This window comes from Hyalella azteca, unplaced genomic scaffold (assembly GCF_000764305.2).
Source record: "Hyalella azteca isolate HAZT.00-mixed unplaced genomic scaffold, Hazt_2.0.2 contig1120, whole genome shotgun sequence".
Lineage (NCBI taxonomy): Eukaryota > Metazoa > Arthropoda > Malacostraca > Amphipoda > Hyalellidae > Hyalella > Hyalella azteca.
In genome coordinates, this window is record NW_025931451.1 from 227,995 (window position 1) to 244,819 (window position 16,825).

At 39.0% G+C, this 16,825-nt stretch overlaps 1 protein-coding gene and 1 long non-coding RNA gene across 2 annotated transcripts; both read left to right on the forward strand.

Annotated features, from left to right (window-relative positions):
* Positions 1-340: 340 nt before the first annotated feature.
* On the forward strand, positions 341-4,386 carry LOC108675275. Its single transcript, XR_007156837.1, has 3 exons — positions 341-378; positions 779-865; positions 4,302-4,386. It is a non-coding gene; the product is annotated as an uncharacterized LOC108675275 (long non-coding RNA).
* A 10,485-nt stretch (positions 4,387-14,871) lies between these two features.
* On the forward strand, positions 14,872-16,691 carry LOC108675276. Its single transcript, XM_018163271.2, has 4 exons — positions 14,872-15,511; positions 15,751-15,819; positions 16,142-16,228; positions 16,566-16,691. Exons 1-4 carry the CDS (start codon positions 15,305-15,307, stop codon positions 16,689-16,691), a joined length of 489 nt encoding a protein of 162 aa, XP_018018760.2. The 5' UTR covers positions 14,872-15,304.
* Positions 16,692-16,825: the final 134 nt, after the last annotated feature.

The following is a 16,825-nucleotide window of genomic DNA, read 5'->3' on the forward strand; positions in this document are numbered from 1 at the left end:
TTTCTTCATCATTCAGTCGATGCCACTTGGCCTACTTTATCATACGGCAGATCAACTACACGAAAATGTGAGATATTTCGTCATTCTTTAATTATCTTTACGAACTTGAGAAAATCTATACATATATTACAATGTTTACAAATTTCGAACCGTAGCTCAAAATTAGCGATTCATATTGAGAACAAATTTTCATGGACCTAAAACTGGCTTAACTTAAAAGCTGCTTATACCAGCTCGTGTAAATACATAGACAACTCTTAATAAATTAGCTCAGAACGAGAATCTAATTGGTCCGATAATTTTTTCCAGAAAAATCGGCTGCTCCAAGAATTAGCTCGCTTTCAACTGTTCGCAGACGATTCAACTGAAGCTGATCAGGTGGGTGTAGTTTTCGAGACTATTCTCAAAAACTGCGAACAAAAAATAGAATGAAATAGTAAACTTTATTAATATTAAAACATATGAAGTACATACTGCGCTCAGAATGAAACGTACGCGTTCAGTTATAATTGCACGTTTTGAAGAAAAATATACGTTATGAATTCATATGAAAATATAATAAAAATAAATAATAAACATGAAAAACTGAATTTTGTCACAGAATTTTGACTTCTATGGATGGATAAGCCAGGTTTCACTTGGAATAAAATATTCAAATTCTGTAGATATTTTTGACTAGTAAATCTACGAGCACAAATTAAGCGCGGTCCAGAAAATAGTAAGTTTTGCTCTTGATTGCGACTTAATACCACTCACTAATTCACTATTTTCAACGCAGGCACGGCGACTGATGGAGTTTGTGCACGTCCAGCCCGAGGTCACAGCAGGCGGTTTCTTTTCCCTATCCAAGGCGAAACTTTTGGCGGTCAGTGCGTCTCTCTGTATTCTTTACATTCTTTTTCTTTTACTTTCTCTATATTCTTTACATGGGAGCGCAGTCGTGGGTAACAAAATCGACTCATAAACAGGCCCTGGGCCCAACGCCAACCATCAGCATGCAATATCTACACATAGCCTCAGATCATTGAGCTGTGGGTAACTCCGGCTAACAGTAAATCCGCTGTGCACAACACAGCCACTGCTTCACAGAGCCGGAGCCCAACTGGCCGGAGCGCAGCAGGCCCTACCGCAACAGGCGGCGCAGTTTAGGTTAGGTTCGGTAACGTTACGTTAGGAGTAGCTGTTGCGGTAGGGCCTGTTGGGCTCCGGCCTGTATGCGCTCCGGCCTGTGGCTGAACGGCGCTGTTGTGGTGGGCGCTTTGTGTCAAAAGCCGTGAAGATGGCCGGCTGCGTTACGCTCGGGAAGGTATATGAATCGCACTGTGGACTTGGGCTATGCTGACCTCTAGCTATCCACCCCTTTACATTCGTAGAATGAAATTTTCTTGAAGTCATTTATGGGCAAATATTTTCGGTTTTTAGTTAAGGTGGGAATTTTTTTCAGCTTTAATTTGGTTACAAGAAGAAATAATTCATTTATTTATATTGTCCTTTGTTTGTTCCAATCGATGAAAATTTCCGAAGCAAAAGTACTTCAAAGCTTTTTTAAAGAGCCTTCTGATTGTTTTTATATATGCACATTGTCACTTTGCATTATGACTAACAACGAACTCACTGCAGAATAGAAAGCAAAAAATTCGGGACAAAAAATTGATGAGATTAGCAAATGAAATTAATGAGAAGAATTTTTGATAAATCAATGATAATTTTTTTATTTAGTCATTCATCAAAATGATTCATTTACGAAGTCATCAAGAGCTTTGGTTTGCATTTCAAATTTTCATTTGACGAGTACATTATGTGTTATATTTCGAAAATTTTCTTTCTCGGATAACGGACAATTATGCTCAAATTCGTCTGGATCGCAGGCTCCGGTATGACTGGGTCTCAAGGTCCATTCGTCTGGGGCGCGAGCTCCAGTTGTCTGGGTCACGGTCTCCGGTTGTCTGGGCATGCGCTCCGGTTGTCTGGATTCCAAAGTCCATTTGTCTGGGTTGCGGGCTCCGGTTGTAGCGGACCCTGGGTTGCCCTGACCCTGGGTTGCGGGCTCCGGTTGTCTGGGTCATGAGGTTCATTCGTCTCATGTCAGTGGCTGCGTACGTGTAATCTGTTAGCCACGCCGCTCTTGACAACCAAGCTGGTACGGGAATTGTAGGTCAGGAGAGTTCCTGATGGTAGAAGATACGACCAAGTCAGAATACTACTTGCCTAATATACATCTGCCTTTCTACGATGCCACTTGATTGAAGAAGGTCCTCTTACTTCGTCATTTGCCCAAAAGTTTATCAATATATCCGAAGTGATAATATAAAAAATTTATTTTATGCTTAGATATATTAATATTAATTTATTGATTTCATTAGAATTTATTTATTTTCAACAAAAAATTATTCATGAAATGTGAATTTAATAATCAGGCCCTCGAAGCTCGGAAAACGAGAAACTAGATCAGTGGTTCCCAAAGTGGGCGATATCGCCCCCCTAGGGGCGATGGAAAGATTTTGGGGGGCGATAAAGAATAAGAGGGCGTTTGGGGGGCGAGAGGGGGGCGGCAGTCCAAAGTCGAAGTCAGAAGTTCGAACGTTTGTTTGACGATTTGTACACAACACGTGCAGCACATGACTCCCAGCGATGGTTTTTTCACCCAGATCTGTTTTTAGCGCGTTTACTCATTTATGGAAAAAATGCACTATTGTGCTCGCCATGTCCGTCCGTCTGTCCGCCTGTATGTCCGTCCGTGACTTCATGTTTTCGTCGACGAGAAAATGCGCTTTCTGTCACTCACTGCAGTGAGTACTGAGTTATATTTTGTTAACCTCTCCTGGGTTTACGTCTCCGACAAATTAACGGCCGGACTCGCGGCCGGTCTCACGGCCGGTCTCAAGGTCAATTTCCAAATTCAATGATCAAAGAATTCCTCTCAAAATAATAAACTTAACTCGATGAAACTTGGTACACGTATTCATTAGGACCTATAACGGTATAATGGAAAGCTCGTGAAAAATTTTTGAATTTTGCCTTCAATTGTTTTTGCCATACTTATATGGCAATACGGGCCGAATTCACTGTGATCAAGGAATTTCTTCCAAATTACTGAACAGATTCGAACGAAATTTTGAATTTACAGTCCTAACTATCGAACGGTGATGTTTAGCTCGTGAAAATTTTTTCGATTGTGCCTTCGTTCACGAGTTTCATACGTGATTGAAACAGCAATACGTGCTTAAATTCGCAGTAGTCAAGAAATTTCTTGCAAACTACTAAACAGATTCGAACGAAATTTAGTATTTTAATACCTAACCTCAGCAACGGTGATGTTTAGCTCGTTACAATTTTTTCGTTTTGCCTTCGTTTGTGAGTTATACGGCTATACGTAAACGGCTCTTGGTTAAACCAGCCGTTAGAAAAGCCGAAAAAAAATCTCGCAAAAGACGGTAAAATAATTTTTTTTATCTAAAACACCATTTGGTAGTTAGGAATGTATATTCAAAATTTCGTTCAAATCTGTTCGGTAGTTTGGAAGAAATTCTTTGATCACTGCAAATTTCGGCCTGTATTGCAATATAACTCACGAATGAAGGTGATATTTAAAAAATTTCGCAAGCTAAACGTCACCGTTAAGTTCTGATGAATACATGTTCCGAGTTTTATTGAGCTGCGTTCATTAGTTTGGGAGATATTCCTTGATAACTGAATTTGGAGATTGTTCGTGAGACCGGCCACGAGTCCGGCCTTAAATTTGCCCGAGACGTCCTAGGTTACTAGTGCTGAAACAGTTAAAACAGCTGAAAAACACATTGGTTCACTAAAAGGGGTCCTATTTGTGAAATACACATTTGTGTTTAACCTTTATCTTTTAAAATTGCAGCGAACTAAATTTTATAGTAAGAGGCGCATGATTTTATATGTATATTTGTCTGTGGGGGGCGCTAGAAATTCACTAGGAAGCCAAAGGGGGCGCTAGCCTGAAAAAGTTTGGGAACCACTGAACTAGATGTAAGGAATCTACAAACAATAGTAAATGCTAGTGTCGAATAGTAAATCTTGAATGCTGAAAAACAAACCCACAGTGGATTTCTTTACAATTATATCGTCATTTGAAGGCAGACGATAGGCGGTCGTGTGTCGGGCAGCGCGTTCAAACGAAAGTGTGTGTTGTGTGTTGTATGTTGTGTGTTGTATGATGTGTGTTGTGTGTTGTGTGTGTGGTGTTGTGTGGGTCCCGTCTAGGTCGCTGTGTGGAGTTGTGTAAGGATAAGAGTCATCTAATGAGATTTTTAACATTTTTTTTTTTATTGCAGATGATGGGGTTCATCAGCTCGTACCTGGTGATCTTGCTGCAGTTCAACGGCAAGACAAATTTTTTGACAGATCGGTTTGCTGGTCTAAACCAATCAGCCATGCAGGGCGAGTAACTGACAGACCAGACTAATCAGTTAGCGGTATGGGCAAATTATGTACAATATATGCACACTTCAGGTATATATTAAAGCTTAATAATATACCAATCAATCAATGATACTTCTCACTAGCTGCTGATCTTTGGAGGGCAGCACATGACAAAGTTTGGCGTAGGAGATGAAATATCAATGAAAAAGAAAAAAACATTCCGAAAGCACAAAATCATTGAAAATATATTGCAATTTAGTGCTATCTCACCATGTTTTAACCTCCATCTTAATTGAAGTGTGGCACTTTCTTCACAGTAAAATACAGGGTCATCAATATTTAGCGTTACATTGTTTTTTCAAAATCAATACACTCGCAAAACAGTTAAATTTGTCGTATGGAACCATGTCGACTGTTCTCCGAAAGGACCTAAAGTTGTCCCCATTCAAGCATGTCAAAAAACACCAACTGTCTGCTCAAGTTGTTGACAAACGCCTCCAAAGATCCAAGATTCTTCTTTCCCGCATTCATGATGGCACGCTGCCAAACCTCGTTTTCAGTGATGAGAAGATATTCAATGTTGAACACCACTTCAACTCCAAAAATAATCGAATTTGGTCGGAGAATGGGACGAAGGATCCAGTGTGGTGATTATAGGAAGCAATGCAGGACCTCAGTGATGGTCTGGGCAGCCGTAACAGAGTCCTAAAGGAGTCCCCTCTTTTTTGTTGACAATGCGGTGAAATTGAATCAAGAACTATCGAGGTGCCATCCTTGTTGGTGCATTGTTGCCCTGGGCACGAAAGCACTTCAAAAAACGTCCCTGGTTGTTCCAGCAGGACTCTGCACCATCCCATGGGGCCAAATCGACTCAGGTGTGGCTGTCCGAGAATGTTCCCCACTTCATTACCAAAGATGAATGGCCCCCATCGTCACCCGATCTGAATCCTCTGGATTTTGGGATCTGGTCATACATTGAGAGCAAGGTCTCGACCGTTCACCATAGCAGTTTGGACGCCCTAAAGGTCAAACTGCTGAAGGAGTGGGCCAAAATCCCGCAGAGTGTCATTCGTGACTCGTGTAAGGCTTTCTCCAAGCGTCTACAACTCGTTATTGTTGCAGATGGTGGACATATTGAATTAAATTGTGGGAATTGTATCTCTGAACCTCTGCCTACATAAATACATTTTCAAACATTCACAATTGTGTTTCATTTCATAGTTCTAACCACTCAAAGTTGTAGCGCTAAATATTGATGACCCTGTATATTGTCCATGTATTCAATGCAGAAAAAAAGATCGAGGTAAACTAAAAGAAAAAGTATGGAATCAATCTAAATATTGAGAATATTTTTACGCATTAAAATTATGAATCAAATATAAAAATGATTTTACTTGATTTTGTTTCATTATCTTCAGCATGTTTTGATCATAAAATAGTAAACGCTTATACCAAGATGAATTATTCTTCAGCTTATATCGGCGGTCCTTTCGTTTTTGCTTTCTGAGATCTGTTAGGGAACAGCGCCTATATTTCACATCCACGAATGCCTAAAAAGCGTAGCTGGCTGCAAACGCTTGCAACAAGGAATATGAAAAAAAAAACATTCCAGAGACAAAAAAATAACAATAATAATAGGCCATCCTTATGAACTGAACGCCATACCGTCGCCTTGCGCCAAACGTCGGTAGTGTCAACCTTGCTTACACTAGAATATTTTATACAAGCGAAATCTGACATCACCAGTTCATTTACTAGTGATCTCCATGTATTTTTAAACCAGGTAAAATATCATAAATACTTACTTGTAATATCTTAAAGACGTGTTACACGGACTGCAATCAATGCCAAATATGCCACGAGAATATCACGCCTCGCTGAGTGCGTTGGTGGGCTCATGTGCAAGAAGCCTTGTTCCCCTTACGCGGTGCTCTGCAACAATCGTAATCAAGGGATCCAAGATCCCTCCGAGTTTCTAGTTATTCTTTCACTATCCACTCCTTTAATGCTAATTTTAATTTATAGATTTGGAAAATTCAAAATCGGCTACCTGCATTTTTGAAATATTAGTGAGAGGATTGCTCTTGCGTACCAAGTCAAATGCGGATACCAAATCATTACGTACCACAGCGACATCCGCAAAAATGTCTCCTTGCATCCTTTTGCAAATTAACGTCCTTGTTCCTCAACATTCCTTAACGTAACATCATAATTAGCGATGTTGATAAGTCGATGTCAGTCAGAAGAACAGGTTGGCGCGTAGAAACATTGAGCTCAGCGGCAAAACTCAAGCCTCGCACGTGATGGTCAGGATAACGAAAATCGTATTTATAGTGGGAAGATATAGAAAAGAAGGAATTCATGTTATTAAATTAGGTAACAATTAGAATTTAGGTCCGACATGCAATGAACAATATAAAGCTGGAATATAACGGCTTATAATCATTCACACAAAAATGGGCGTGACTCATGATGGAAGAAACTAGTACAAAGCAGTGAAGCAATCACTGCTTCGATCACAAGACTTTCAGTGGCACTATAATTCCTTTATTGAATCTGGAACTAAAACACATTACATAGGCATGGAAAGTTAATACGAGTAACTTTACATACACCGTGTCACGTGTAAGTAACGTATGGTGCAAGATATATTTAGATTAATAGTTAAAAATACGTCACAGGACTACAGCGCTTGCCGTTATATTTTCGGCAGCATTTGCATCATTTACACCAAACGCAGCTTACAGTGGACAATGAATGCATTCGCCTGGTCTGCAAATGTAATCACGAACTGATCAGTAAAAGAATTATATCAACATCAATATAAAAATAAATTCACGAGATTAGAAGGCTCTGTAGTCACTTTCTATTTTAAGTTGCTTAACCAATTCCATGAAAATTCATATTCAAGTTATTCAAATATGGGGAATAGCAATATGAATTTCAAGTAATTAACTTTGCTATGATTATTATCATACAATCATCTCCGTAACCAAATATAAGAACTCTTGATGCTCGGAATCAAATACAGTCACAAATAAGGGATGAGTTTAGGTTGTTAGATAACCTGGACAGTTTGTGAATGAAAGACTCCAACGTAAATTATTATAGTTCAACTTTTGCTTTGATTCAAATGATAATGAGGGAGCTTAACTTCAATTTTTGGTCTCTTAACTTTGTGTAGTTTCATGTAATTGATGTCGATTCGTTTTAAGATGGCAAACGCTATTAGTTAAATCAAATTCAAGTAAAATGATACCCTATATTTATCGAGTAAAGGGCAGGTGGCGCTTCTTTTTTCGGCGAAAATCTTTGCTTATCCGAAATGAAAAATTATCGGCACCATTACCGTTATTAACATGCACATCGATGACGTAATAAAATCAGTTATTGGACATGAGATATACTTTCATGCTAAAAAGTTTTTCAGTTATCATTATAAAACTGAAATCTTTAATTACAATATTTTGGTGATTAGTTTACTTGATTTCTACTGCTGACCACAGTTATCGATGTAGTAATATGAAGAAAGTTATAATAAAATGGTCAGACGAAATCCTTGTTTAAAATGGGTCAGACGTAATTTTTGTTAGACAAATAAGCAAAATAGATCGTTTTCTGAACTTCAGAAACAACCAGGAACCGAAACTCCGAAAGTTTAATAATGTTTTATTTTCAGTAAAACTGTCGAACGTCCAATATTAAGAGATGACATCAACCGGGCTAACATGCCACTTGAGTTATCATATTGGACCTCATGAAGCTCGATAGCTTTGCAAACAATGCAGCTAATGTGCGATGGCCGTGTACACAATAAGACAAGAGACATGGACCCCTCCGACTCTTCATAAAATTTCAGTGACTTCCAGAGTCTGGCGATGAAGAGACGGAGAGCGGCGATGTCGTGGAACATTTTTGTGAAAAAGCGTTTCATCTAGAACGGCGCATCGACGATAAATTCCGATAGAAGCTGAAAAGACGCAAAATTTTACATAACACGTGAATTTCTTCACGCAGATCAATACGTGACGTGATCTACCAGTTTCAAAGCATTCCCAGGGCACTCGTATCGAGTGAAACATCCAGAGTATGCGATTAAAGCTATATTGTTGAACAAATATTTCGAATATTGAATAACAGAGCGAGACTACGGACTTTAGCTCTGTAGTTTGGACTCGGTCCACGACACAATTTCTAAAACAAATCTACAAAACTACTTATATGCAATGAAGGACTGGACGAGAGTTCAGTGGCGAATTTCTCTCATAAATGTAATTGTGTTTTGGTTGAAAATGTTGCGTGCGTCTGGATGTTTCCCTTACGCCATTGACGTGATTGATTCCCATGACGGGAGACAAGTGCACCATGATAAACTATCTCAAGAAAAAAATCTCTTCTGGACTTGTAATCAAATGAATGATAGAACTGGCGATCGAATATCCATGATCAAGTTAACCCCTTTCAAACGCCGGTGGCTGAATGCTTTGCTCCTGTTTACGTTGGCTAGTTCCAACATCCTCGCATCGTTTGCCGAATTAAAACTACACCATGACCTCTTCGCTGTGCACATGACAGGCACAGAGATAGCGACTGTGGCTATCGTTTTGATATTGCGAAATTTGGTCTTCCTGAGCATACTACTGTATTCCTGGAGGAATTCGGGTATGTTGCAGAACCTGGTGCAGATCACCGTTGATATTTTACATAACGATCATAATCTTATGTGTCTACGGTCTTCGGGATACATTACGCTATTTCTCATTCCGCTGCTCTTTGTGCAGCTAGTTATTATGGCCTATACGCAGTTCGGAATCGGAAGAGACGTACTAGGGGAACAATTGTCCAAATCCTATTTCCCGATCGTTTGGAGTATGAACTTCTTATATTTGATCAATTTTATCGTATATTTTTCACTAGTTTGCCTTAACAATGCTTGCCAGTCGGTGATCGTGTATTCATTCGAACGCCTTTCACGATCTCTGGAATTCAAGGTTGATTTCTACGTCAGAAAAAGGTGTAAACTGGAGCCAAAGTTTAGCGATGCCAATGATCAAAATCCGAGTTCCGTAACTTCTAGTTCGGCACACAAAAAAATCCAGAAATTTATTGATGACAACAGAGATAAATTGCTGGAGCCGGGACTAGTGTACCCATATGTCGACGGCGAAGAAAACTTACTGGAAAAACAAAAACTGTCAGCCGGAGCTCAGTTGTCCATCGCGCTAAAAGATGATTGTTCTATAACGGACATTATGCGTATGCAAAAGCTTTCGATGATGCAAGACAAGATCAACAGCTTCTTCTGGTTCTCTACCTTGATTTACTCAGCAGCTTTTGTTACATTCAGCGCTGGAGTAGGATTTATCTACGCCATAGCGGGTTTAACGATGAACCATTGCTGGAGTTACATCCTCTTCTTCATTATCCAGGCAATGCCAGTTGGACTACTTTATCACACGTCAGACCAGCTGAACGAAAACGTGAGTCGCTGAGTTGCCTTTATTAACATGAATTTGATGTGTTTTTATTTATGTGGTTTATTCTAAGTTTCAATTAGGAAAAGAAGATCAAAATGATCTTTTTATCACCTTAAACAAAATTTTAAAAATTGAAAATAGCCTGCTTTGATCCAGTGAATAGATATATTTTATATCCGATATTCTCGTCAATCTTCATAATCTCATGTCTTCATTGTAGTTTTTTTCCAGAAAAATCTGCTTGTCCGAGAGTTGGCCCGTTTTCAACTGTTCACAGATGAACCAACTGAAGCTGAGCAAGTTTGTATTATGTTTAATGACACTTTTATCAAAATTTTGAACACTTTAACTACAATCACAGATTCCTTATCATCAATCGTTACAACGGTTTTGATCACAACTTCAAGCACAGCTTTTCATAGTGCAATTGTGTGTAGGACTTGCGATGCCACTTGTAAATATGGTTTGCCTTATGCAAGTCACTGGGCACCTATAACAATATTCTCTGTATGTTATTAACGTGAAACTAATACAAAATCATGCAAAACGAACCCACGTTAGAAGAAATTGCAAATTTCCTATGCCAGGATGAAAGACCGCCTGCTGTCTAGTTATTAGTGAAGAACATGATGAGTGATATTGGATATTGAATGAAAGAAAAGAGCGAAAAAATATGCAAAGCTTCGAAACGGAGACAAGCCATGTTATATTGACAAAAATGATGGAAAATAATTTCTATTTCTATTATTCACTGCCCTTTTGTTACTTTTTTCGCCAGCAGGCGCGGCGACTGATAGAGTTTGTGCGCGTCCAGCCGGGAGCAACGGCAGGAAATTTCTTTTCCCTCTCCAAGGCGAAACTCTTGGCCGTGAGTGCGCTCTTAGAGCCTATGTTCTCAGGAGAAGAAACTCCCAGACCCGCTGTTAGAGAGACTGTTGACATTCTTTTTCGTTCAGTACTAATTAAATAAATGTTTACATAAATTTCTACGTTTGACTATTCATATTGTGCATTTATGTTAGCCGATCAACACAGGGATGGTATACATCAACTCAGAGGTGCGTGTGGCACGGTGTGGAGATGAGAGTCCCCTGCTGAGGAGTGTATATTTGTGGATCCGTGCTGTAGAGTGTGGTGCGCGCGTGTATGTGTAGCGCTGTGTGGGAATGTGGTGCGGTAGATCGTATACGTGTGTAGCGCATTATGGGCCGGTGGTGTGTAAGATGGTGTGTGTATGGCGCTGTGAGGGATGGTGCAATGGAGAATGTTCCTGTAATGTTGCGGTAGGAGGGGAGTCTCCTACTGACGACTCAGACATATACGAGTATGTATCTCTGTTGCAGATGATGGGGTTCATCAGCTCGTACCTGGTGATCTTGCTGCAGTTCAACGGCAAGACAAAATTTTTGCTGGATCGGTTAGCTGGTCTAAACCAATCAGCGATGCAGGACGAGTAACCGACGACCAACCCGTTAGGAGTATGGGCGAATTATTTTTACTGTTGTACTGTTAACGTAAGAGAAAATTTTACGCGGAACCATATACACGTCGAATGAGCACACTCTTTTCAGCATGTATAAATAAAATATACGTGTGACACATTAGTGAAAAGATAACAAAGGGTTCGTCGCCAGCCGCTGGGGGGTCAAACGTCGTGTACCCAAAGAGTAGACATTTCGATACCTGCTTTGGACAGCCAAAAAATTAAATTGTACGGTTGATAGTTTATGAATTAATTTATATACTAACTTAAGTGGACGTGTTGTGGAGCAATGACAGTATGGAGGAAGAATAAACCTATTGCGAACTCATGAGCATTCTACTCATCTTATGTATTAAATTTGTTAAATTCGGAGAGTTTGATTTTGAATTTATATAACCGTCGCATACGATGTACATTACTCAAGTCATTATAACAAACCCATAACTTGCGCAACATCCTAATGCAGTAAATATAACCAGCAACGTTGCTTTGGTGCCACTAATTGTTATTGTTTAAATATGATAGAATATAAGCCAAAGTATTCATTAGTATTCATTCCTATTCAAAGTATTCATTCCTGGCTGATTCAGGCTTCTAGCATTTTACTTTGACTGTTCATCTTCTCAAATGTATATTAAATAATCATTTAACCGGAAAATTTCATGAATCATCTTTTGACTATAAACAATTACATCTTTCAGGAACATACCATATTTTCAATTAAAAAAATATAATTTAGAAAATTAGATGCTTTTTAAATTAGACGCGCGCTTTTTAGATGTCCATGGATCTATATATTTATTCACCGTCTGGAATAAACCAATCGAACTAACAAGTAAAATGATTAATAATTAATAAATTTATAAGTATATTCGAGCTGTTTTGTATTTCCTTCCATCTTCAAATTTATTACCAACCCGGCAATCTCAGGCTTAGCCCTAATCGCCTCTAGTGCAATATGACTCTACTACCTCATGATAAGCGACCTCCATTCAATACGGGGTTCTTTAAACATAACTTTTCTTGCGAACAATGCAATACTTATGCTATGCTTTAAAACGGATTAACTTCTATGAAGAACCGAGTTCAAACGAGCTAATGATGGCTGAAAATCGTCAAAACAAGAATTATAATACCATGGTGCTTCTTATTTTAAGCACATCTCGATCTGTCCACAGTACCGAAACATTACCAGCAATTAGTAGAGGTGCAAGTGAGGCAACCCGTGAGAGGCGAGCAATGCATTAACTGCACAAAACCACCACATTGATTATCCCCAACCTGCATACTCATTAAAGTTTGTCAAATTAAGAGAACAATTTCGAACAAAACAACCCTGTTATAATATTGAATGTCAGAAACCAAAAACAGACTTAATTCTATTGAGGAGCAGCCAGACAGACAAACAAGGGCGTAATTTACCATAATCTAATTTATTTAATAATTTCTTTAGGTTGGTTGAACTGCCGGGCATTTTCATATCAATTCGAGCAAGTAACGTCAATTAACTTTATGTAAATCGAATTTCGAGCGATCGAAATACCAAAAATGTTTATGATTTAACAACCACCTTAATTTGAAGGCAAATAAAAACATAATATTTATTACAGCAATTAAACGCTATAATTACTACGATTATTTTTAGTAATTTTATTAATCGAGTAGAGATACTTTCGAATACTTACCATTTTTCCGAAAAAAAATTACCAGTTCATTCTACTCGACATTGAGAATTCAAAATTAAAACGAACTTCAATACATCTGAGGAAGTTGTTCGTCACGCACCTTCTCTGCCACATTCATTTGCACACAAATAAAAAAAAAACAATAAAACAAGTAAACGTTCCACATTCATTTGCGGGCGCTCAATTTCTCTATTAATTTCAATCAATTTTTCGAAATTATACTTGCTTCTGAGTGAATTTTTATATCCTGGAATACGCAAAAATTCAGGCTAGTCGTTTGATCCTGACGGTCTTATATGACGACCGTTACAGACATTACCCACCGATAGGCATATTGGGCTTCATTTCAACAATTTTGCTTTAACCCTTTACCGCCGTATGTTTCTCTCCTGGAACCTATCTTTCAAATAAAATTATTCCTAAACTATTCAGTCTAGCAACCTAAGGACGTTTGTACGCAACAGAGAACATTTTAAAGCTGTCGTAAGTGGCGGCAACCATCAGTGCAAGTCATTTTGCGCTCACTATAGAACGTATCCTTTTTGGGAAGTTGGCTTGTGACAATATTGCTTCGGTTACTAATGTCAGGCGGTAGAGGATAAACCATATATTCCTTCAATGCGACTTAAGTCTGTCATCAGGTGAGTTTATCCTGTCACTTCAGAGGGCAAGCTGCACCTACCGAACTTGATAGCCTTGCAAACAATTCATCTAATGCTCACCGGCCATTCAATCTGCGGCGCGATATAAGCCATGGCAGCTTGTGCTGAACGTTCATAGATAAGCGGTGTCTCTCCGTGCAACGACAGACTGTGTGGGTTTCCTGGAACATTATTGTAAAAATATTGCAGATTTGGAACAACATCTCAACATTTAATTCATTTGGTAATACTTATTTAGGCGTCTAGTGTGTAATAAAATTCAATTTGCCACACTATAGAAGTTATATTCTAATGAAGTCCTCCATTTCAGACTACATTTTGCCCACGCCCTGCTCCCCGAGTTCTCAATAATGATCAAATAACAGCTCACAACGAATTCTTAAAACAATCAATCCCTATTAATTGGAATAAAATTTTGAAACTGCACAATGAATTTGACATCTGCGAATTCAGATAACTAATTTGGCTCTACGCCTTCTATTACATCAGGAATTCTTCATTTTACATACAATACCCTCCTTAATCATGAATCAAGATTCAACGAAAACTCATTTGCGAATTCCCTTCTTGAGTGTTGTTGTATTCTGGCTGAAAGTATTGCGAGCATTTGGATGCTTTCCTTACTCCATTAACCTGATTGAAATCGATGAAGAAACCAAGCCAGAACATAAAATTCGATGGCACGAAAAAATTGACGACTGTTATCATGACCAAATCATCGGCGTCACTCCAGTCCAAGTTGTGCCTCCGGCAGGAAAGGGGAAAATGTTGAAAATCGAAATAACCTCTTTCAAACATCGGTGGTCTAACACCTGTCTTCTAATTGGCCTAACGAGCTTCACGATCCTTGCCTCTTTTGCTGAATTTAAAATCCAACAAGAGTTTCTCGCAGTGCAAATGACCAGCACTGAGAAAACGACGGCCATCATCATTTCAATATTTGGGAATTTTTTGTACATGTGCGTCACGTTGCATACTTGGTGGAACTCCAGCACGTTGCAAAACCTGGTTCGGATCACCATGGAGGTGTTAGAAGAAGAAAAAGAACATCGGAATCTACAGTCTGTGGGAAACATTACACTATTGTTCTTTCCACTACTAATTGTGGAGCTGGTCGTGTTGGGCTACACACAGTTCAAAGTAGGAAGAGAATTACTCCGTGAACAAATGTGGGAGTCTTTTGCCCCGATCGTTTGGGCTACGGGCCTCCTACAACTTTTAATAAATTACTCAGTTTATTTTTCTCTCGTTTGCATAAACATCGTTTGTCAATCTTGTTTGGTTTTTTCTTTCGAAAACATTTCACGATCGTTGGAACGAAAACTTGAAGTACTTTCGCGAAAAAGGGTTGGCTTAGTTGAAAAAGTTTACCCACAAAATAACCGGAATTCCCACGCGTTGGCACCTCACAAGAGGCCAAGAAATATATCCAAATTAAACACCGATCATTCAAGTGCATTTTTGAAACCGGAACTGTTCAACATTAGTTTGTATTCTAAGGAAAACATTCTGGCCCCTCGACATTGGCCAGCAGGCCAAATACAATCAACCTGTTCTTCTACTGATGGATATTCAGAAATCGACCTAACTCAGCTCCTAAGACTATCGATGATTCAGGACGAGATCAACAACTTCTTCTGGTTCTGCACATTGATTTACTCAGCAGCTTTCGTGTTGTTTAGCGCTGGCGTAGGATTTCTTTCCGTTATGTCGGGATTGACTGTAAACCAAAGCTGGAGCTTCGTTCTCTACTTCGTCATTTTGCTGATGCCTTTGGGTCTACTTTATCACACGGCTGACCAGCTGCACGATCGAGTGAGTTACAGCATTATTTTTATTTTAACAAACCACACTTCGTTAATAATGATTAATAATGGAACACGTGCTTTAAATTTGACTTATTCAAAACACTAAGATAATTTAGTTCGTAAGATTTGCCAGGTACATCCAGCAATTGAGTGTTGTAGCCGCTGACTTAGTTCGACTCTAGTTTTAACCTTATTTCATTGTCTGAGTAAGAATTAAATGTTCGAATCTTACCTTACTTTTTCCAGAAAAATCGCGTGATCCAGAAGTTGGCCCATTTACAGCTGATCGCTGCAGATCCGAGTGAAGCTGATCAGGTACGAACTGTATTCTCAAACTTTCATCAACGAAACTATTAGTAATATCGTTAAAAAATCACAGATCGCTGATTTTTTCATAATTAGAATTTATGAAATGGAATAGGTACGAGGTTAATTATGCGCTCAGCCACTCAGCACAGGACCGACTGGTAGGCAAAACAAGTGAAAAGCATCGCCCTGAGATTAAATCATTTGCTGATTGAAATGTTTGTAGGAATTATTTTCATGGCTGCAAAAATGTCTGTTTACATAACGCCTCGTTGTATGTAGGATTTTTTCTGTGCACTTCACGATTTTTTGTAAGTTGTACTCCCTACAGGCACGGCGACAGCTCGAGTTCGTGCGCATCCAGCCAGGAGCCACAGCAGGCAGTTTTTTCGCACTCTCCAAAGCCAAACTTTTGGGGGTCAGTGTGTTCGCCTTATCTACCATTCACTTTTTCTAGGAAACAATTAATAGCTCTCGTCATTTTATCATCTGTGGCATCCAATGCGTCTTTAGCGACTGCAGATAGACTAGAAAGACGACAATTGATGTCAGGCATCATTATTTAGTGATCAGACAGCAACGGCTTCCATGAGAATTACTAAAGTTCGTGGCATACACCTTTCAAATGTGCGCTCGGTGTTTAAACAGATTTGCTAATTATATTTCGGAGCCTCATTACTGTGCTCAACTATCGCCCGTATGAAATATCAACTGACCATGATTCAAGATCTGACTTGTAACTGTTGCTTTCGCAGATGATTGGATTCGTTGGCACTTACTTGGTGATCTTGCTTCAATTCAACGGCAAGGCAACATTTTTGAAAGACCGATTTCTGAACAACACAGCACTTCAGTACGGGCAACTCGAGGACCACAACTAATGTTAGCAGTTTCTTCTCGAAATCCTAACACGTTAAATCCGATTGCTCCATCTTGTACTATTATTTCGTTTTTTTTTTTTTGTTATATGAACGGCCGCCTAAAATTCATGATAGGGGTACTTACTAATTAAATT

Coding starts and splice junctions, on each gene's coding strand:
- LOC108675276 (XM_018163271.2), top strand. CDS start 15,305: ATGATTCAGGACGAGATCAACAACTTCTTCTGGTTCTGCACATTGATT. Junction 15,512..15,750: donor CTGACCAGCTGCACGATCGA/GTGAGTTACAGC, acceptor TACTTTTTCCAG/AAAAATCGCGTGATCCAGAA. Junction 15,820..16,141: donor ATCCGAGTGAAGCTGATCAG/GTACGAACTGTA, acceptor TACTCCCTACAG/GCACGGCGACAGCTCGAGTT.